Below are 23,680 nucleotides of genomic sequence, written 5' to 3'. Positions count from 1 at the left end.
AATGAGATGGTGAAAAATTCAAATGTGTCAGTAACCACACAAATGTAGGGGGATTATGCATTTCTGTTAATAAACAGAAGTTATAAACATACTGCTGTAAAGGAAGTAATAGACAAATTTTACTGTGTTGGTGAAAAGTCAAGCTACAAAATGTGTTTCCAACTCATTTACCTGATAAAGGACTTTAAAAATTAAAATACGTTTTTAAATTCCTACAAATCAGTAAGCAAAAAGGAAAAAAAAAGTACAGCATATCAGCATGAATAAATTTCAGTTATATAATTGGAAGTAAAAATTAGGTTTTGTAACATTATATGCGATGTTTTATACTATTGGTGCAAAATTTAAAATTTGAAAATTAACTGATAGTGCTAATTCAGGCATGAAAGTGTGTTAAATATATTTGGATTAGATGGAAGTCTTTGATTGGAAGGATGTACAGTAACTTTAGGACAAGATATGGTATGCAGTATATATATTAAAAAAGAATTTCAATTTAGTAACTACAGACCCTATAAGCTCTATAATTTCTTTTAGATCATTATAAAACTTTACTTGTAATTGATATTTTTTGTAATTCCTTAAATAAATTATCAAATCTATCATCTTTTTATGGCCCATTGAAATAAGACCAGGAACTTTGGTTAAAATCAGGTTTATTACCAGAAAACTCTCATCAGTCAAAACCATAGTATAAGTCCCTTATTTGAGACAAACACCTGAATATTATCATTACATTTAAAGAGCAATGGATTATTAGATGCTTTGAATAATTCCATTTTAGTTTGATGTACTTCATTCAAGAAAATTCAAAAGGTGTGTAGACTTAAGCCAACTTGATACACCAATTTGAAACAGAAGTGGTGGAAACATGTTTGCTGATTTGATACTTTAAATATAGTAAACTTTATAGTTTTAAAGCGAAAAAGCACTAAATGTTGAGTAGCAGGCAAGGAACCAACATTGGATGAGTCTGCAAATTTATATCAAGAAACTGAAGTAAGACAATGTTTTCATGAGGAGGATATAGTTGATGTGAGGTGGACTGGAAAGCATCCATTCTACACGGAGACTGCAGTTTATAACTTTACCGAGAACAATTTTCATAATGCAAACGTTTAAATGTCCTATCAAACTCAATAAACCTACAACTAAAGCCATTTCTCAGGTTTTTCTGACAATTCAGTAAATACCACCACTTACTGAATGAATGCCATCATTCATGAAGGTATGAACATTTAGATGTAGCTTTAATCCATCACCCCCTTCCCCCCACACACACTCATACTGAGTTGATTATGAAGCTATAAATTTCCCCTGTCATGTTTTTCGTCTTGGGCTCATCTTTGTCCTCACCGTCTTCAACCTTGGCTGAATTCTAATCTTTCTCTCTGGTGGGAATATACTAATTACCTGAGGACATTTTTGTGTTGTCATAGTCGTCGTTAACCCTGCTGCTGGTCTAGTATTCTTTAAATATTATTTCCATAATACTGCTCCCTTAATAAACTGATCACTGGTTCCGGTTTTCTGCTGCAGCCAATGAGAGCTCCATCAGAGGTATGCTGAGCAAAATAAGTCAGTCAGAGAAAGACAGATGCCATATGATTTCATTCATGTGTGGAATTTAAGAAACAAAACAGATGAGCGTAATGGAGATGGGAAGGAAAAATAAAATAAGATGAATAGGGAGGCAAACTATAAGAGATGCTGAACTCCAGGAAACAAACAGGGTTGTTGGAGGGGAGGGGAGGGTAACTGGGGGATGGGGTAACTGGGGGATGGGCATTAAGGAGAGCACTTGATGGAATGGGCACTGGGTGTTGTATGCAACTGATGAATCACTAAATTCTGTTCCTAAAAGTAGTAATATAGTATATGTTAACTAAACTGAATTAAAGCAATTAGGAAAAAGAAAGCTCCTTCTGATTTTTAAAGACCTCTGCCATTTTTATTTTTAGTCTTTATTTCTTTCCTAGATGCATTTTGTTTTGTTTTGTTTTGTTTTGTTTTGTTTTTCCTCAATTCAAGTCATTCTCACAGTATCACAGGGGCATTTCTCTTCTGGGTTTGCCCATAGATTTGGGAATGGTTTAGACAAAGGAAGGGAAGTCAATGGCAACACCAGGATTTGAAGCTTGTGTGACTGAAAATATGCTTCACAAAGGGAGGAAATAAGAAACCCAGGAGAAGTAAAATGAAGAGGAAATATGTTCAGCTTTGATTTGGACATTTGACTTTTACTTACCGGTCAAAGTATCCGTTTGAAGCTGTGATCCCAAAACTCTTGGCGTGACTGACCCCTATACTAACTGGGTCGATAAAATAAAAACAAACTGGTTGTTTGTAGAATACCACTTTCACACTGATTATTGAGTTCTGCCTATACAACTGCCTAAGGAAAATAAAACACCATGAATTTCAAATAGCACACATTGAGAGAAAGCCAAAGAATATTCTGATTTTGGAGGAACTAAAACTCAGAACACGTGACTGTTTCCTGGCAATGCAGAGCAAAGGGAAAGGATTTTTGTTCTCTGTCATGTCTGGGTTGGGCTGTTGGAAAGGGGGAGCTGCAAAAGTATCCCTGTGAGAATCCTTCCAGTGCTGACTGTTTCCCAAAACTGCCACCCGCCTGGGGTAGTGCTCAGCAGGTCTGACGTACAGCTCACTTTCATTCTTTGATAACGATGACAATTTCACATGCTCAACCTAAAACTTGCGACTGCCGTGAAGCCTTACAGTCTGGCTGGGACTCTAAACTGTGTGTGTATTCTCTCCTGGTATTTCATCGATGGCCTGGTAGACAGACACAGTCAAGAGAACTTTTTGTATTCAGGTGAAAAACAGAAAACATTTGGCTCCCTCACAGATTGCCACTGGTGAGAACTGGGGAATCGGCATTCGCCCTTGTGAATTTCATGATTGTTTTGGGGGTAATTTCGATAAAGTGGAAATGAGATAATAGAACAGAAAATACTAACACATTCATTTTCGTCATTTCAACTACATGAAATGAGAAAAATCAAGATTTTGATATTCTCTTTAAACATCATCTCAGGGTTAATACAGCAGTGTTCATATATTATAGTAGATACTGTGAATGATGCAGAGCTCTTCCCTCACAGAGTTCGTGAGAACTTTCTCATAAAGATGAGCTTAAATTATGCCCCAAAGAAAAAGGAAAGTTTTTAATTTTTTGGTCCTGTGATTTATAAATAAATGTTTTTACACAGGGATAGATGCATATATATTTATGTATATTATTTATATACTTGCATAAACTGAAATTTTAAAAATCAAATAGTTGTACATATATATGCATGTATGTATAAATATAAATGGACAGCCATATGCGAAATGACGGTATGCCTCTGTGTCCTCTCATCTTCAAGGTCTCACTTCTGTATCTGCTTTTTTCAGTTATAGTTAAACCTGAAACAGAAATGGACAGTAAAAATATTTTTAGAACACTTTAAACCCTTGAATTAGTGACAGGGATTCTTACACCTTATGAAGTATTAGTTAGTTTTCTGCTAAATTAAGTTACTAGATTTTTAAAAAAAAATGTATTTAGGCTTGTGGAATATTTAAGAAAATCCATATACATTCCACATCCCCAGCAATAATCTGCCTTTCTGCCTTTTTACACTGTGGACTGTTTGGGGTCCCTTATGACACCTTTATAGTCACCTTTGGCTTCCTTGGTTTTTTCCCCCATCTCTGGTACTCTTAAATATTTCTTTCTTCCTTCCTTTCTTTCTCTTTCTTTCTTTCTTTCTTTCTTTCTTTCTTTCTTTCTTTCTTTCTTTCTTTCTTTAAGATGTTATTTATTTGAGAGAGAGAGAGTCCACAAGGGTGGGGTGAGAGGCCGAGGAAGAAGCAGACTCCTCACTGAGCAGGGAGCCTGCTGCGGGGCTCGATCCCTGGACTCTGGGATCGTGACCTGAGCCGAAAGTGGAGGCTTCATGGACAGAGCCTCCCAGACACCCTTGAGTATTTCGAATAAGTACCGAGGAAGAGAAAAACATCTGGGTTTTACATTTATCAGAGACCATTGCATTTATTGCAGAGAACTCAGCGGACTGAAGTATTCCAGAGCTGTAAGTGGAAGCAGAGGAGGACCCACAACGGGCCGATTGAATTCTAGCGGTCTGCACTCCCAGTGTGGGGCAGCAAAAGCCACAGAACACGGACAGTGCAACGACAGCCCCAAGTCTTACCGTTTAGAGAAGACGGGGAGCTTAGAAAATCGAGGCATTTAATAGAAGTCAACCCGGAACACCCGTCACCCGACTGGCCTGCGTAGTCTTGGCCCTATACAGTGACTTTCGAAATTGATTTCATTCGTAACTTCTTCTTACTCTAAGAATCCTAAAATTGCTTAGGTTTCAGTTTACTTAACCCACTGAAGAGCTGATACTGCTTCACGTTCTGAATCTGGCTGTAGTCTCGCCAAGATGCTTACCTGGCCCGGCCCTCCCATATCTTTATCTTTCTGCTCTGAGCCCCTACCAGCCTTGCTCTGGTGCACTGTGCTCCGTACCGGCCTTCCTGCAGTTCCAGGAGTAGTTCAGGCAAGCTCCCACATCTGGGATTTGTGTCTCCAGTCCCTCTGTCTGATGCGCTCTGTCCCCAAATGTCCCTGTCACTCCTCTTCCTTCCTCTAGGACGGAATGGGCAGCTCACCAGCCCTGTGCTGTGATTCCCTCCACAGCACTCGGCCCTATTGGAAAAACGGCTTACAAATGTGCTATCGCCTGTCTATCCATTGGGATGAAAGTTCCATGAAACGGGAGCTTTGTTTCTGTAAGGACAGAAACCTGGTGGTGGTTGTTGTTTGTTTGTTTGTTTGTTTGTTTTTACAATGGTATCTGCAAACCGCCAAGCTGTCCGATATTTTTTGAATGAATGGTTGGGAGTGATTCTGGTATTGGTGTATATTTAACAGAAATTAAATCGAAAGATGCCAAAGTTCATTTCTATATTGAAGTGAAAGCCAAAGCTGACGTTATCAGTGCATCACAGCATTGGGCTGTGTAGTAACTACTTTTTACAAAAACAAACTGTACCTTTCACCGGTACTTACATATTTTGTGGGAGGACAGAGACCCAGGACCATGTACTTGCAGCTGCTCATAACATAAGCCCACAGTGACTAATTCTGCTTGGGCTTTGCTTGTTTGTTTTTGCTTACTTGTTCATCTGATACAAGTTAGAAATAAATAATTGAATTCTATATTCCAAGTTATCGTTCATATGGTATCTTACTTTAAGAAGGGAATTCAAATATGAGCTGCTCCCAGGTACACCACCTACTTCTATATGCTTTAAAATTTCCAGAGATGAAGCTTTGGGGACTTCCTTAGTGCAGTGGACCCTCAGGTTTAACAGTGCCTACAATCAGAAATCCTTCCTTTAGGTCAACATGATGGAAAGGTCCATTATATCAGACCTCTGGTGAAGGTAGAGCTCGTGAATGAGTCCTAGCTAAATAACATAGTTATGGCTATGAACTAAAGCCAAGAAATTGCCATTCACTTCACAGTGAGTCCCAACTGGAAAAAGGACGTCCTTTGTGTAAAATCACCTTGAGGAGAGAAAGCAGTGAGGAAAAGAGTTTGCTGTGAGGTGAAAGGGTTTCCATCAGACAGAAAGGAATTAAGGGAGGGGGTAGCACCTGAGTGTCTCAGTCGGTTAAGCGACTGCCTTTGGTTCGTGTCATGATCCCAGGTTCCTGGGATCTAGCCCCACATCCGGCTCCCTGCTCTATAGGGAGCCTGCTTCTCCCTCTCCCTCCCCTGTTCCGCCTGCTTGTGCTCTCTCTCTCTCTGTCAAATAAGTAAATAGATGTCTTAAAAAAACAAAAAGAAAGGAATTAAGAGGGTATTTAATTACGGCAAGCTGGCAGGCACATTCACGCTGAGGCTGGGGATCTGGGGATCGTGGGGATTTTTGGAGTCCTGGCAACAGCGTGGAATTTTCTAGAATGAAAACTTGAAGAGTACCTTGAAGCTTGTTTGGTGAGACAACTGGCATGTTTCGGAGATAACTCTGAAAGAGAAGGTGAAATCAGTCAGTCCCTAAGGAGACGGTGAGACACCTTCCTGAGCCATGATGGGGACAGGCAAGAGGGTCATCAGCTAAGGGACAGGACAGGAGGAAAGTGCGTTCTCTTGCAAGCAGTAAGTTCTGTTGCTAACCAGCCAAATGGTCCCTGCATCTTTCGATGTCCTTGAAGAGCCAGGCAGAAGAGACTGCGCCACCCGCTCCCACATACTGCTTAATGAAGGGCATTTATTTATTTTGTCTCGTGGGACAAAAATAAAAATAAGGTACCTAATTTCATTTATCTGATGTACTGGAAGAATTCGTGTCTTTCATTTACAAGCAAAATAAAACCTATTTATTTATTTATTTATTTATTTATTTTTCCCTCAGAGGAGTGATTTCCTGGGCTCAAGCAGTCCCTTTTGCTGCTCTTCCCTGGAATTTCCCCAACAAACTTATTATATAGGGCATCACTTCTAGGTCCTAAAGCAGAACATAGTACACTATTAAAATCCTGTTCGATGAACAGTAACAAAGAAGTGATTTCCTCATGCTTCTACTTATTTATGCTGCTAGCATGAAGGTTGTTTTCAGAATGCTGATTCATGCTGAATTTGACTTCACGTTGACACGGAGTGATACGTGCAGAGTCTCAGCACCAGCGCCCTTTTCATTATTTACTCTGATGACAAAGCAAAACATTTTGAAAATCTACATCAAACAAGAATATAAAATGAAAATCTCTGCCTTTATTAACATTTATTAAATTATTCTTTTACTACTTTAAGTTTAAAAATTCAACTAGCTCTCTAATCAGAATTTAACTAGTCCAAATAGCTATGATGCTTTTATATTATTTTTCCCAGTGAACTATTTGTTTTAATCCCTTTACTGTGAGATTTTCATTAGACTGCTGAAATATCAAGAATAACTTACTGAGACAAACATAAATTGAGGAACTTTGTACTGTGGACCTGGAAAATGAAACAGCCAGTTATTTTACCAGCAAAATAGGTTTATTTGGGAATAGCAGAGGAATTGCAATTTGAGCCAAGCAAGCTGCAGTGAACCACAGGCGAGTCCAGAGAACAAAGGAGAGGAACACCTAGTTGGAAGAGGAAAAGGGACTGTTGGGAGGGGCTGTTATAATGAACAAGTCCTTTGGAGTAAACTAGAGTTCAGAGCATAGTGGCTCTTTATTGGCTGAGTTGTGACCTCTGTCACTGGCTGGGCTGTTGCCAGGCAAGGAGAAAATCTTCCTTTCCTCTGCTGGGGGTTACTGAAGTACAGGCATCTTCCTACCGGGAATGCAAGGTGTTTCTTCTTATTCAGTGGTAGCGTGTGAGAGCTTCCCCTTCTGGCCTTTGACTTCATTTTAAAAGAGGTTTTTGTTTTGTTTTTTGTTTTGTTTTGTTTTTTGTTGTTTTTAAATTCAACTTCACCACAGGTGCAAATCTGCAGATATGTCGCTGTCCACGTTAAAAGTAAGACATCCAGTTATTTTACCAGCAGATGAGTTTATTTGGGAATAGCAGAAGATTTGCAAGTCAGGATAAGCGAGCTTTAGCGAAAGCCGCAGGCAAGTCCAACTGCAAAGGGGAGGGACATTGCTTTAGAAAGAAAAAGGGCTTGTTTTGATCAAAAGCCCACCGGAGGAAGGTGAGAACGGTCCAGGTTGATGACAGTTTTTCATGGGTGGAATTGCCAGGCAAGGAAGGAAATGTTCCATCCTCCTGTTGGAGTGGTAAAGCAGTGTTGGACTTCCCCAGTGGTGCTTCTCTTCCTGTGAGGTCTGTTACTGACCAAGAGTGGTAGTGGGTGAGAGCTCCCCCTTGTGGCCTCCTGACTCCTATTTTAAGTGAGATTTTTGTGTATTAATTTTCATACTGCAAAATACCTGGTCAGTTGTCTTCAAAACTGTTGAGATCAGGAACAGCAAACGAACAAAAAACAGAAAAGACTAGGAAACTATCAGAGATCAGAGGGGTCCAACGATACAGGACACCTAAATTTAATGTGGTGTCCTGGATTGGATCCCTTGGATCCCCAAACAGAAGAAGATATTGGTGGAAACACTAGCAATTTTTAAATAAACTCTTTATGTAATAATATTATACCAATGTTAATTTCGTAGTTTTGAAAAATGTACCATGGTTATATAGAATGTGAATATTAGAGGTAGCTGGGTAAAGTCTATTTAGGAACACTGCACCATTTTAGCAACTGTTTTATGAATCTAACATTATTCCAGAATAAGAAACTAGTAATTTAAGGCCCTCTGCTTGGTAAACATTCCATTAAATCAAGTCTTCAACAATTTTTATCTTTATGTGGTTGCCTTTCTTAATGTAATAGCAAATAGATAATATATTAATGAAAATACCCACTCTTTTTTCTTTATTACCCATTATCAGATGTATTCCATTGTAACACTGAGTGCCAAAGTGGAAACATTTATGCTTTCCAACTTATATTTAACTCATTTTGACATTTTAATAGAAAATAACTGTAGTCACACAAGATGGGCATTACAGTCAGTGAGTGTGTTTCTGTAATTCCATGAATATCATAAGGCTTCGTTTGACATCATCATGCCATGTCATGGTTCCTGAGCTATGGGCAATAAAGTGCAAAGCATATAGAGGAAAGCATTCTTCTGTAGGAACAAACAGAAACCATATTACCAGGGATCTGGTCTCAAGTCCAGTCAAAGAAAGTCTTCCTACTTCAGCTAGGATTCTAAATCCAATAACAAAAAAGAGATAAATATTGAAAATCTATATACATCCCACTTTGCAAATGATACTTTTATTTATCTGCTCCAATCCCTCAAATTTCTAGTCTGATTCATGTAACTTGTTTTCACTTCTAAAATATTGCTACCACTGCAACTACATCCATTACCAACCACCACCCTTTTGGCTAATAATAACAAAATCTAAAAGGGTCTGTCTTGGTCAGCTTGGGCCGCCATCACAAAATACCACAGACTAAGTGGCTCAAACAACAGACATTTATTTTCTCATAGTTCCGGAGGCTAGAAGTCCAAATTCAAGGTGCCAGCATGGTCAGGTTCTTAAGCAAGCCCTCTTTCTGTCTTGCGGATGGCCACTAGCTCACTGTGTGTGTGGGAGCACAGAGAGAGACAGAACAAGCTCTGTGGGGTTTCTTCTTACAAGATCACTTATCCCGTCCTGAGGGGTCTACCCTCATGGCCTTATCTAAACCTAATTACATTCCAGAAGTCCCCATCTCCAAATACCATCACACTGGGGGTAAAGAATGCAACATGAGAGGTTAGGAGGGACGCAGTTTAATCCATAGCAGTGTTCAGAACCCAAGAGTTTCAGATAATAGTGTGAGGACTGAGCTTTAAACACATATTGTAGATACTTTCTGTGAGCTATCTTATTAAATCCTCAAATAGCAACTTCATAAGGTATATTGATCTGAATTTATAGAAGAAGAAGTTGGGTTTTAGAGAAGTTAAAATAACTTCTTCAAGACAAAGCATTTGAAATATAGCAGAATGTGCACTGAAAATCAAGATATGCTAGCTAAAAAACTGTACTCTGTATTCTTGGGCATTGCAATAGAATACCCTCAATTCCACTGCGTAGGATTTACACTAATGACTGCGTGAAATGATTCATCCTGGGCAAAAATTAATTCACACTGTATTGTGAAAGGAATAATTTTAGAAAGAGAGTAAACTCGTGCACTTTTTCTGTTTTTCAGCTGCATATTAATCAATGCGACCAGCCATATCCAAACCATTGTGAAATTAACAGGAACTCGCTTTCATTCAAGAGTATTTAGACAGTTTGTCTGTAAATAGTGTGTATAACATAATCCCCATAATTATTGGAATTATTTGAAACCTTTAAAATATGTTGGTAGAAGCAATGATTTTTACAATATATGTAAATATCCACAATGGCTATGGGTGTGCTAAACAAAGTCTACCTCTAAGAGCACGTTATCTGTTTTGCACTGTACTACCGTCTGTTAGTGCATGACTCCTCTATAGCCTTACAAAGCCATGAGCTGTGAACATTTTATTTCTATTCACTGTCACAACAATCCTATGATATAGGCATTATTTTCCACCAGCTAAGAGAAGTATACATGCTCAGAGATGCAGTGACTTGCCCGGAGCCACATGGCTCTCACAAAGGGCAGAGCTGCAATTCCAAGTCCTGGTTCCACAGTCCGAGTTTCAAAGATCATCAATGTATTTATTTTTATTTTTTAAAATTCTTATATGGTGTTATAATTGTTCTGACTGCGGAATATTTGGGTCTGAATATTCTGGATTTGAATTTTGTTAGAATTGTATGTCCTTAGCAAAAAAGTGTCCTTACGTATGACTTTGTCATGTGTGGCAAACTGCACCTACTTTGTAAGTTAAAGGAGCCCGAGAAAGGAGCTGCCCATGTGGAGAGCCTGCCGTGCACTAGGATGTGGGCCCATCCTGTTGACTCTTCCTTCTGTCCAGTGAGGTACCCTTCTCCATGAGACATTAAGTAGTTTGTCTCAGGTTGCACAGCTAGTAAACGGCAAAGCCATGATGTAAACCCATCTGTTGGATTCCGAAATGCCAGGCAAGGTCATTGCGAGGACTTTATTGTCACCAGCTGACCTGAGAGCTGGACCTCACCCGTCCCCATCCTTGGAGGATACCTTCCGCCCACCCTGCCTGTAGGCAGAGCCCTTTCAAGCCCACGGTCTTGGGAGAGCAATGTGTTGTTGAGATCATCTGGACTGAAAGTGACTGAACCCTGTTAAGGCTTCTCTATGGCATTTTAAGATTTGACAGGAGGGGCAGAGTGGGGGCTGCTGAGCTGTGCTTGTCTTGTGGCCGCCCAAGACAAGTCTTGTATGGGAGTTCCCTTGCTCGTTGAACTTGCCGCTCACCAGCCTGGGGTGGCCCGTCTCAGTCTTGGGTATCTCCTTGCCCTCTGTGTAAAGGGGCCAGTTTCAGACCTCACCCAGGGAACTCCCAAATTTGCAAACTAACACAAAGCTTTATTCATTTTCCACTGTACAAACTGCCTTTTCTTACATGTTTTCTTTTTCTACATTTATTACCTTAAATTTACTTAAAATATAAATACCTTTTTAAAGTTTAAAAGCAGAATCTATAATGCTAAATAAACCCATGTAGAATTGAGTCAAAGCCAAGCAAACCATAAGCTGATATTATATTATAATCAGTATTCACATGTTTTTTAAAGAGTATTTTACTGTGGGGGTGGAGACCAATAAGGGGTCAAAAAGTAACATAATGAGCTAAATACAAGTGTGGAGGAAGGACACCAGCAGACCTGGAGGAGGGGTGTAATCTAACACCCTATTTCCAGGTGTATGGTTAGGAATCCCATCACGGAGGAGGTGCATCTCTATCCAGGTAGAGAAGGAGAGACGCACAGACCTGACGCAGAGCTCAAGGTTATCCTTTAGAGGCTTTTCGAAGGTAATAGGAAAGGAGCTAAGAGAGGCAGCAAGTGTAAAGTGAAAGTGTGTGCGTTGTTACTCTGTTCGTAATGCTTTTATGAAAGGTCTCCTATGTAACTATTCTAAGAGTTCCTTTTCATATGGGAAGCACTGTCTTCTAGTGAGTAATGAACAATGAAATTATATTTTAGAAATTATATTATCGAAATTATAATTTCTATAAGAAATTATATTATCTGGCTAGTATTAGAAAAGAAAGAAAGAGAAAAGAAGGAAGGGAGGGAGAGGGAGAGAAAGAGAGGAAAGAGGGGGAAGGAAGGAAAGAAGGAAGATAGGAAAGAAGAAAGGGCAGGAAGGAAGGAGGAAAGAAAGAAAGAAAGAACACAAGAGGAAAGGGGAGGAGGGGAGAAAGAGGAAGAGAGGGAAGGAAGAAACACAATATAGCAACTTTGCAGTTTTGTCTTCCCTCAGTGCATTTATTAATGGCTATAGAGAATGTAGACTCTGGCAAAACTGTGCTACATGTTAAAAATCTTAAATTGTGGCCAATTTGCATTTCTAAACCTCTCCAATGACTGAGATGAGACTCATTTTATTACTTTGCCTTAAATGTACTTGGGGAGGGAGGTTGACAGAGAGGCCAAGTTCAAAGTCTGATACTAATTGGTCCTATGAAACAGGGGCAGAGTCCAGGAATGATGGTTTGTGTGTGTGTGTGTGTGTGTGTGTGTGTGTGTAATTGGTGGTCCTGCTTTTTTACTGAAGAGATATGTGCTCAGACAGAGGTGTGTGCAAATCCTGACACTGTCACACTGTTTTTATCCTAAATTGGAGATAAACTACCCCATGTTGTAGGTATGAAGATCAAATGTGCATATAAATGTTTAGATGTAGTCCATATAAATAAGCATTCAACAAATGCTAGTTACTGTAAAGTATAAAAGGGTAAGGCAGATGTTTCTATTATAAAAGCACTTATCTTCCTGCTTTCTAAATTAACATATGAGCTTTGGGTCTTTTAAAGTAAATTAATCCTACAAGATAAGTTAATCTTTAGAAGTGGTGATTTTTGAAAGATAGAAAATTGAGCATTATGAAAATGCTTAATCTTACAAGTTATGACTGCATTATCATGGAAAACAGAGAATTGCCTTGTCACCGGCATGCTGAGATGAATATTTTATATGGTATCGATACCAGATGATTTAATTAAATTAAAGACCATTGAAGCCAGCACATTGAAAACCTCATAAGATAAAATCTTTGTACCAAAAAAAAGTCACTTTTATATTAAATATTGTGTTCTTAAAAGTTTGCTGTAATTTTAATGAATAACCTGGTTAGGACTCAAAAACTGTTCTCTCTCTAAATACATTTTTAAAAAATTTCTTTCCAGTGGATTAGTTGGATAAATAAATTCCTGGCATTACAAAACTCATGCAAAAAGATCGATAATCAGATCCTTCATTTGCTTTCAGATTTTCAGACGATGCTGGTTGGTTTTCAAGAAGGCTTCTAGTAAAGGACCCAGAAGGCTAGAAAAATTTCCGGATGAAAAGGCAGCGTATTTCAGAAACTTCCATAAGGTAAGCCACAGTGTTCGGAATCACTAGGGAATAAGCAGACCCTTGGCAACAACTCGTGAAGACATTTCTTTTGATCGATGAAATCCTCAGGGGCAAAACTGCATGACCAGTATAAAATGTCCCTGTTTTGATGAAATGCAAAAGTTATTTTTCTCCTTTATTTTAATCATCTGCTGTAAATGCCAGTGGTACCTCAGCAAAATGAAGGACTCATTTTTATTGCTACTTTGCGAAATGAGATGACTCATAATTCAGCCACATCATTTCCCAACGTGCTGAGTAGACGATTTCCCTCTGTTCAGGTTACTTGTGCATTTGTTACTTTGATTTAAACTGTGGGCAATATTTAGGAGGTAAAACTTTGGAGGCTGGTGTTAGCTGTGCTAATGACTCTGCTAATGTGCACAGTAGTTGCTGTTTATAGCTCTAACGAGAAAGGGTCATCAGATAGGCTGACGTGTAGGAGGTAGCCATACCGTCTATGAATTTTGATTCATTCTCATGAATCAGTTTACTAAGGATGGAAAGTATGTAGGAAATACCCCACAATGATGTTAAGTATGCTGCCTAAATCGTCTTTGGTAATAATACCAAAATACAGTTAAGTATTTTATAATCATGTGGAGAATTCATGGTCAGAACTCAGAATTGTGAACTGGTAGGATGGTTTGTTGACCATGCCTCAGTGAGCTCAGTAAAGAATCTAATTCCTCACGGTTGGTAATACAGAGTAAGTTACCGTGAATAACATAATGATTTTGTGGGGTTTATTTTATGTGATACGCATTTTATGTGTATTCCTCCTTTTATTAAAAACAGAGTGCTTCCTGGGGCGCCTGGGTGGCTCAGTGGGTTAAGCCTCTGCCTTTGGCTCAGGTCATGATCTCAGGGTCCTGGGATCGAGCCCCTCATCGGGCTCTCTGCTCAGCAGGGAGCCTGCTTCCTCCTGTCTTTCTGCCTGCTACTCTGCCCACTTGTGATCTCTCTCTCTAATAAATAAATAAAATCTTAAAAAACAAAACAAAACAGAGTGCTTGCCTGGGGCTGGGGGGTGGGATCGATAACAGATACAGCACAGAGGATTTTGAGGTCAGTGAAACTATCCTTTACGACACCATCGTGGTGGATGTATGTCATCAGACATTTGTCCAGACCCGTAGAATGTATGACACCGAGAGTGAACCTTACTGTAAAATACGGACGTTGGGTGATTATGCTGTGTCAAAGTGGACTCATGAGCTGTAGCAAATGTCCAGCTCTGCTGTGGGATGTGGGTGATGGGGGAACTGTGCGTGTGTGGAGGCTGACAGGGGAGGGAAATCTCTGTACCTTCTGCTCAGTAGGGCTGTGGACTGAAAAGTGCTCTCCAAAATAAAGTTTATTTTAGAAAGTAGATTTTTCTACAATATTTCCTAACTAATTCTATTACACAAATATCTAGCAATCATTTCTATTATATTCGGAGCTCTATATGAGGGCTTAGCATTTGAATTTCTTTAACTCTTTATGAGGTATTCTCTATATTAATGTAGACTTACTCTCAGAGAATCCAAGTTCAAGTTCCTATCTAGCCACTTACTGGCTCATGGAAGTTTGATTTTCTCATGAGTACGTGTTATAGTACCTGTCTCTTCTGACGACTGTTTGAGATAGACTGTCAAAGACCAAGCAGCTCAGTGGTGCCTACTGTAATTATATGAAAAAGTGCAGGAAGTTCTAAAGGTTCACTGGTGTTTTGTATTATGGTTATGATCATGGCAATATTTTTAAACCTGATTTGATGAAAAACTGCAAAGTGGTGAAATATGAGTCTGTGACTTTAGTTTTTGGGTAAAATTTTGGAAAAACTGAGCACACTGTTTACTCTGGATTCCTAGGCAGAACCCCTGCCCGCTGGTCAGTGGTGGATGCTGGCTGGAGGCTGGCCGGGCACTCATGACTCAGGCACAATCCTCAAGAAGGAAAAAGATCATCCGGACAAATAGATTGTTGAGAAAGACCAAGAATCTTAATCACTTTAGTGCGTGTGTGGTGAGAACATTTGAGATGGACTCTCTTATCAACTTTCAAGTAAATCACACAGTACCATGAACCACAGTTACCATCCCATACGTTAGATTTCCGGAACTTACTCATCTTACCCTCTAACCGGTGCTGATGGAGATGCTAACTAACCTTGTTTTAGTAATCATTTCAGAATGTACACATGTATCAAAAGATCACTTTGTATACCTTAAACTTACATAATGTTATATGCCAGTTATATCTCAGTCGTAGAGCTGGAATAAAAAACATCTTAACGTTGCACAGTGGGTAGGATTGTAGGCTCTGGAATCCAGCATCCATCTTTAAGAGCTGTGTGTACTTGCATAGGCTGTTTAATTTCCATGTACTTAATTTGCCTCCTCTGGCAGATAAAGATCGTAATAATTTAACAGATTATGATGCAAAAAAGATTATTGTAGGGGATGAAATAGTACTATAGGAATATAATGAGATTAAATATAACAAGCTCTTATTAATGAATTAAACTGTATAGCTAAGTACATAACTACTTACTTGGCATCTAGTAAATGGCAGTAAACATTAGCCGTTTTGAGTCCAGGCTAGGTGTGATGGTGACTTGGGTGAAGATGTTAGTGTTGGAGGGAGAAGGATGCCTTCCGGATATGGTCGGTGAGCACTGACAGGATGTACTTTGGGATTAGATGTGAGGTGTTAGTGAAAGGCAGGTAGGACTCATGGAGGTTCCTGCGTTTGGGTCTGAGCAACAGAGAAGAGGGTGGTGTAATCCATGAAGGAAGGAAGATGAGGAGAGCAAGTTTTGAGCAAAACATCACAAGCCTTCACTGATTGGATATAGAAGAAATGGAAGAGGAAGGAGTAGGAGCCGCTGTGTTTTCCAGACCGGGTGATAGAGGGGTGGTCCTGCGGTTACAGAGACAGGGACCCGCTGTGGAGGGGCAGTTCTCCCTGGGAAAGAAGGAGGCATTCTTGGCACGTGAGATTAGGTTTCTTTACGGTACATTCAGATAGATGTTTTCATTCAGCAGTTAGAACCGCAGCAGACTTAAGCAGATGCACAGGAGATCTACTGAATGGTGATGTGAAGGTGGGTGTATATCAATGCCTCTCTGAGAGCTTGATCAGTGCAAAGGAAAACGTTTTCCTCTAAAAGTCGTGGGATTTGGTACCAGCCTTATAGTGACATTCAGGGTGTTTTTGATAAACTAATTTCAATTCTAAGTTTATCAAGAGTTATAAATCAAATCAAAAAAGCTGACATTTGACTCAAAATGAGTCAATCCAAAAATGATAGAAAATTATTAAAAATGGCACTTAAAAGGAAATGCAAGTGGAATAAATGCTAAAATACCAAACAGTAAAATTTATAGTAATTATTGAGACTGTTTAACTGGAACTTCCCAACTGAAAGTTTTAACAATTCTAGAGAGAGAATTGTTTATGTTACCAAAAGAGAAAAGTATGAAGAATACTGACATTTGAAAAGGAAAAAGAAGAGAAGAGATGACAGAACATTAGAGGCTGTGTGTCTTCCTCGTCCCTGAGGCTGCCCGTCCCTATAAACATGCCACCCCAGAGGTCAGATGGCGTTAATTTGTCCCAACCCTAAAAACCAGCCATCGAGGCAAAATAGCAGTCACAAATGTTCGTGATATTTTATCCTGGTGTAGACTTTTGTTTCTGCAAAATCAAAGTGTGAACCATCACTTCCCATGCCTTCTTCCATGAATCCTTTTTTTGAGGAAAGCTGTAAGTTTCTCAGCTCTCTCTGACAGGTGAGTAAAGGGAGATCTCTTTATGAAAAGGCTGACCTATTTAAAATCTTTTTTCCTTTGAGCAGTTCATGTTCAGTTCAAATCTTGGAACCCCAGAATTGGAAAAAAAAAATCATCTTCATTTTCAAGATATCTTAAAATAGGCTAGTCTGGATTTCCCCAATTGTTCTATTTATTAATTATTAAATATTTTAACTTGTGATTATTCAGTTGTCTTGATACACCCGAAAATTTGCTATAGCGCTCAATAGCAATAAATCAAAATAATCTATCAAATGAGTGAAATGTGTCCAGCCTTAGTGAGAGACTTATGAACAATAGCTAAGGACAGAATTATTTCTTTGCCACCTTTAACTTTGTGCTGTGCTCTATCTGGAACATACATATTGTAAGGCTTATGAGTATTAATGGTCCCATTTAGACATTTGATATGTTTACTGTGAGAGAGATCTTGATGCATAAATCAATTTTTATATGAAACAGCTATAACATGGTATATACTTTTTTTTTTTTTACCTCTTGGTAGAAAGAAATTTGAAATTCAAATCACTAGCTGCTGAAGGAAGTTATTAAAAATGTATTAGGGTTGAAAATGTAGCTGTATATAATTGTCATAACAGATATTCAAAACAAATTTATCCTCAATGAAAACTGAACCAGAGCAATTTACATAGAATCAGCTAATAAATTTTCCTTAATTTTCTAAGCAGATGAAAAAGAAACAGTTCATAGAAATTTTAATAAAATAAATATGAGTGCTGTCTGTAGGGAGGAAAGTATAAATAAAATCCCTGAGAAGGGTGAATGAAGATGGAACGGTGTGAATTTCCTAGGATGAGGACTACATGAGCGAGAAAAGCAATGTCTGTATTGGGACCAATCTTATTTCTAAATCCCCTGCAACCTGACATTGAAAACATCATTTTGTTCTATCCGTTTTACTCATTTTTGGAGTTGTCGGTATTTATCTTTATGTAAAGCAAACATCTGAGAAACTTGGGGAAAAGATGAAGACATCCTTATGAAAAACAGCCACCTGGAAATAGAGCATATCCGTAAAGCTAGGAGCAAAACCATGGGTTTGTGTATAAACAGCACATATGAACAGTGTGTAATGTTGCACTTTCATTTTGATTCCAGTGGCTCTCTACTTAGATGAGCACAAACTTGGTATGATGTGAAGAGTGTTCACAGGTTTGGTGTCTCTTAAAATGTCTGCTGGAAGGTCCCAGAGTGATAATCATTCACATTAGGGTATCATTCATTTTTTTGTTCATTCATTCTTCATTCATTCATTTATTCATCTATCTGTAATAATCTTTTATCTTGAAGAGGCCTCAGGGTTTTTTTTTGTTTTTGTTTTTGTTTTTGTTTTTTAATTTTTAGTATAAGCTCCTGTTAACACACACATTGGTTCCTAGGACAGTCACACGTCAACCCACAATCATTTATTTATTGCTTTAGTCATAGTATCTGATCACATGCTAATGACTCAGAAAAGATTCAAAGAAATGGAATATGAAAAGTTAGTTTTTGTGTAGAATGAAAAGAAGGGGTAAAATGCTCACAACACACCCCTGTGTGGTGTCTCTGCCAGAGATGGGTGGGATGTGAGGACGGGCAGTTCTAAAGCCAGAGATGGGCGAGAGAGATCAGGCGATAAGACCCGCAACCGGAGGGCATCAGCAAAGTTGTGATTGCAAGACAATTGGGAACTTCCTGAGTTAGACTTCATCTTTGTCATATTTGAATCAAGGTCCATTACAATTTTACAACAGCTACGATATCTCCAATAAGAATCACTCCGTGCAGTTTCAGGATGCCACAGAAAACAGATCACTCGGCAATCAGAATTTTTGTTGATAACCTATTGCTCCATAACAGATATCTGTTCAGTAAGAAATAGGCATCACACTCTTAGAAAACATCTGTAAGGCCAATCTGGGCTTGACTTAGAGTATATAGAAGTATAATTAATATTAGAAAAATTATTGTCTTTATCTGACTTTTTGAAACTAATCCAATTGTTTGAGAAGCAATCATCCATAATGGTACTACATCAGAAAAAATGGTAATATGAGTTAAAAAATATCTTTCTCTCACTCTGCTATCTGTAAAATGCAAGTAATAGCATAGCTCACAAAGTGAGAGGATAAAATTTCACGTGAGGTACTACGTGGCCCATAAAACAACTATGGTTGTACAAGTCATTTCTGCCTCAGATTTTGCATCTATGAAACCAGGGAAATAACTCATACTAACTTTAGAACAATTTTGAGACCAATTTGCATGATAAAGTAACTTGTAATTTCAAGCATGTCATTTTATGTGGTAAATCAGATAGTAATTTGAGAAGGACTCTTCAATAGCACAACCCCATGATGACTATTTCCTTCATTTGTGAAGCATTTTGATATTTATTTAATGGATGTAGATCCAACGCTCTTTACTATTTCAGAATACCGTCAGTGCATTTGGGATTTTAAAAATCTCTTTTCCCCAGCGTCTGGCTAATTGTGCAGTATCTGACAGATGCAACCGGAGACATGCTTATTGCATAATGTTCCTGAGGATAAATTGTTTTTCTGTCATTAATGGAAAATTACATTATTCCACAAATAATGAATGCATATTCATTTACGATATACAATTTGAAAAATATTTCCATGAGAATTTATTCTCTTAATACTTTTACCTTACCATAAATATCTATCTAGAAACTTTTCTTTTATAAATGGCAATGCTGTTTCATATTTACTTAATTTATATAATATTTTAAAATATTAAAGCCTTTATACAGCTAATATTTCTACACAAAAACCGAGATAGAATTTGAATTTGCCATCAACAATCCAAGATTAAAAATCAGTAGCAGCCACTAAATTGATTTTGATTAGAGAACAGTGTCTTAATTTAGGGAACTATGGGTTTTGAGATTCAGTGGAGTCATCAGTTTTGATGATAACTGGTGCATTTGTTCCACTCAGCTGTCATCGTCGCACATCATGTGACCTCTGGCAGAAATGGTGGAATTAGGGAAGTATAATTTTGCTTGTTTGCTTGTTTTGTTTAGTTCTGTTTTTGTTTTGAGTCAAAAAATGAGAAAGAGAGATCATGTTTGCTTAAAAATACAACTATTTTCTCCTACTTCTCCTTTTCTCTCATCTATCTTTTAATCAAGTTAATCGTATTACAGACGCAGTGTACTAGAAAATTAAATTTTAGCCTGATTTGCAGTAGCCTGGAATTTCCCACTAATCCTTTCTATCCTTTCGTGAGAGGATTGTCTTGATGTAAGCTTGGAGCTACCATGATATTCTCCTGGTCTTAGAGCTAGTACAGCCAGCTCTGAAAGTGGTCCAAAAGGTCAACTTTTCTTTTATTCCTGTTCCATTTTGCAAATAAACCAATGTGGTTAGACCCATCATTATTACTGAAGGTTGCAGTTCCGTCACTAACAATAATTATAGGACAGTTTTCATTTTCTGTTGTTGTGTAACAAATTACCACAATTTCAGGAGTTCGAAAAACGCATGTTTCTGAGCTCACTGCAGTATGGCTGGTTTCTCTGCTGGGGATTTCAAGGGCCTGAAGTTAGTTGCACTGAGTTATCTCATGGCTCTAGAGAAGAGTCTGCTTCAAAGTTCCTGATGCAGTTGGTGATTTTAGTTCCCCAGAGCTGTGAGACTTGCTGGCTCCACGAAGGGGCCGCTCTCAGCATGGGAAGCTACCTGGAGTCCTTGACGTGCTCGGCTCTTTCCCTCTCCAGTACAGCACGGGCATCACACACTTTTTCCAGCTTTGACTCTCTGCCTTGTCTTCTGTGACCAGCTGGAGGAAAAAACCTTACTTTTAAAAAGTTCCCATGACTAGGTCAGGTATACCGAGAGTCATTGTGTTGTGATCTAACTTCAGTGGTGTATCATTTAAATTTTCAGGGGTTTTTTTTGTGTTTTTTTTTTTTTTTTTTTTAATTTCTGGGTTATTTTTTAATTTGGGAAGGAATTCTTTTAGGCTGGTAGAGTGAGACAGCCATTTTTTCCCTCATGGTGTGTAGGAGGTCTGTCCATTAAAGACGTTGTATTTGAAGAGAAGCATGATGCGACTTGGACATTTCACGCGTGGGGTTTCATTTAATTAACTGCTAATTCGACACCCATCTGTGTAATTCACTTCTTCCTTTCCCATCTCCACCCTAGAGATCACTTTTTTACACTTTGATCACTTTTTTACACTTCCTGCAGTTAGACAAGTACATTTCTGGCTATGAAATGTAAATTTAAGCCTGCCAGAAGGGATAGAAAGGATTTTGGGGTTCTGATAGGGCCAGCAATATCCCTTATTCCTTTTCCCTAAATGGAAAGCATGATGGTTAGAAATGCAACAGCCATTCTGTGCCCAGGAGGAGATGGGCATAAGAGAAATGAGAAGAGAAGGACAAATATTTGGGCTTGAGATGCTTCCTCTAATGTCATCAAACCACTGGACCAACACTAATAACTGCCTACTTCAGAGTTCTTAATGTGAAAAAAATAGGTCCTGCTTGTTCAAATCAGTGTCCAGCAAACCTTTATCTGTGAAGGGCCAGATAGCAAAAATTTTAGGCTTTACAGATCCTAAGGTCTCTGTTGCAATTCTTCAACTCTGCCCTTAATAGTACCTTAAATAGCCAGAGACAATGTGTAAACAAATGGTTATAGTTTTATTCTGATAAGACTTTATTTACATAAATAGGTGATAGACCACATTTGGCCCAGAGGCCACTATTACATCCCCCAGATTTCAATCACCGTTAATTGGGTTCTTCTATTACTTGAAACTATATATTTTTTAAAATTTTCTTAAAAAAATAATAATGTTGGATATTATGTCTAGATGCTCTAAGTCTATAGAAAAATCTTAGCTACATGATTAGTAGTTAGCTAATGGGTCACACCTAGAATAGGTCATAAGCTTAGGAAAGTAACCCTAATCTCCTTCAGCTTTTTTATATTCTTTGGAATGATGTATATTGATGATCATACCAATACTCTTTTCCACTCTGTGTCCGTTATTAGAGGAACATAATTAGGCCCATTAGTTATGTTAAGTGGTATCATATACCAAGCCAGAGACAGCCAGGCTGAAGACTAATTCAGAGCACGGGTAAATTGTAATAGGCATGTAATTGTTAATAGTGGTTGACTCACTAGAATTTCACACATCATTCAGTTGACTTTTTTTTTGTGGGGGTGGTAGGGTGGGTGTGTATCTTCTTCCTTCTCTCCCTCCCTCCTTTTCCTTTCTGTTCCAGGTATAGTTGAACTCAGTTGCAGATTGAGTTTGTTGTATTACTTGATGGCTGCGATCATCATACCTTTCTGTAATATTTGACCATTTATCTTATTCCCATCCTAAACCCTCTTTATTCCCCCTCCTCTGTAGATAATCATCATAAGTATGATGGGAAACTGTAGGATTCTTATAAATGTGTATAAATTCTTATAAATGTTGATTTCTTGAACATGTACTGCATTGTTAATTCCCTTATGTACTGTTGTGTTATAACTTTCCATGTTTCTTATTTTTATTCGTGCTGCACTATGGCTTTTAAGACCCACCTGCATTTCTATGTGTCCATTTGCCGGTTGCTTCTGACTGCTACATGGTACCCTATAGTTTGCATCCATTATATTTTACTTTTCCATTTTCCTAGTGACAGAAACTAGATTGCTAGAACTTCTCATTATCTCAAACAGTACAGTAATTAAGATTTTTGTACTGTGTTTTTATGACCCAATGTGAGAAATTTTCTGGGATATATAAAAAGAATGAGATCGTTGTGTTAAGGATACATGAATACTTAAATATGTACTGCCAGATGACTTTCCAGAATGCATCTCCATTCTTCACATGCACAGGGTGTGTGAGGGCTCTGTATTCTCACATTCTTATTGATACTTTCCATTATTTACTGACTTCTCCACATCTTGTGTGTGTAAAGTGATAAGCAGTTGTGTTTTAACATGCATTTTCCTATGTCCAATTAATTGAAAAATTCTCCCTCTGCCTGTTTGCTTTCGGGGTTTATTCTTCCAGGAATTCCCCAGTCCTATCCTTCGTCCACTTTCCTACCAGAGTTCCTGCATTTTTCTTGCTGTTTTGTAATGTTTCTTTGTCTATTCTAAATATTAGATTGCTTTACTATTAGACATTGTAAATAATTTCTCACCTCTGTTATCAGTCTGTGACTTTATGGAGCCCTTCATGAAACCAAGATTTGCAAATTTGGATGTTTTCAATTTGGGCTTCATTTGGTCCCTTCCTTAAGAAATCTTTTCATCACAAAGATATGTTATCCTCCATTTTATTCAGTTAGCATTATAGTTTTGCCTTCAATATTTTTGCCTTTCATCTATCCAGTATCCAGATTTGGATATGGAATTAAGAATTCCATTTGTAGAAATAGTTGGGGGTGAGCTTTCACTAGTCCATCTATTAAACTTTCTATCTTTTCAGTTATGATGGCAGCATACATGACATGCGCATTTTCCTCTGATTTCTCTGTTCCTTGCTGCTTGTTTGTCCTAGCGCTAGCATGGCTCTTGTTCTAGATTACCATGGTGTCACACCGTGGGACATTTGGTGAGACATTCGCTCCCCCTACACTCAGTTCTCATTCTCTGATGTTACTCTGGCAAATTGTCTCAAAACATGTAATGTTCTCTTTTTATTCAGCTTCTCTTTTTTTTTTTTTTAAAGATTTTATTTATTTATTTGAGAGAGAATGAGTGAGAGAGAGCATGA

At 38.3% G+C, this 23,680-nt stretch overlaps 1 protein-coding gene across 1 annotated transcript in view; it reads left to right on the top strand.

Annotated features, from left to right (window-relative positions):
- The window catches only part of LOC111154265 (docking protein 6), a 373,118-nt gene that overhangs the window by 98,242 nt on the left and 251,196 nt on the right, over positions 1–23,680 (top strand). Inside the window, exon 2 of the mRNA XM_022513774.1 lies at positions 12,987–13,094. Within this exon, the coding sequence (XP_022369482.1) occupies positions 12,987–13,094 (108 nt within the window). The remainder of the gene's footprint in view (positions 1–12,986; positions 13,095–23,680) is intronic.

This window comes from Enhydra lutris, unplaced genomic scaffold (genome assembly GCF_002288905.1).
Source record: "Enhydra lutris kenyoni isolate GAN:26980312 unplaced genomic scaffold, ASM228890v2 scaffoldscaffold36, whole genome shotgun sequence".
Classification (NCBI taxonomy): Eukaryota; Metazoa; Chordata; class Mammalia; order Carnivora; family Mustelidae; genus Enhydra; species Enhydra lutris.
The sequence above is the reverse complement of the archived record's forward strand: the minus strand, read 5'-3'. Positions and strand labels throughout refer to the sequence as shown.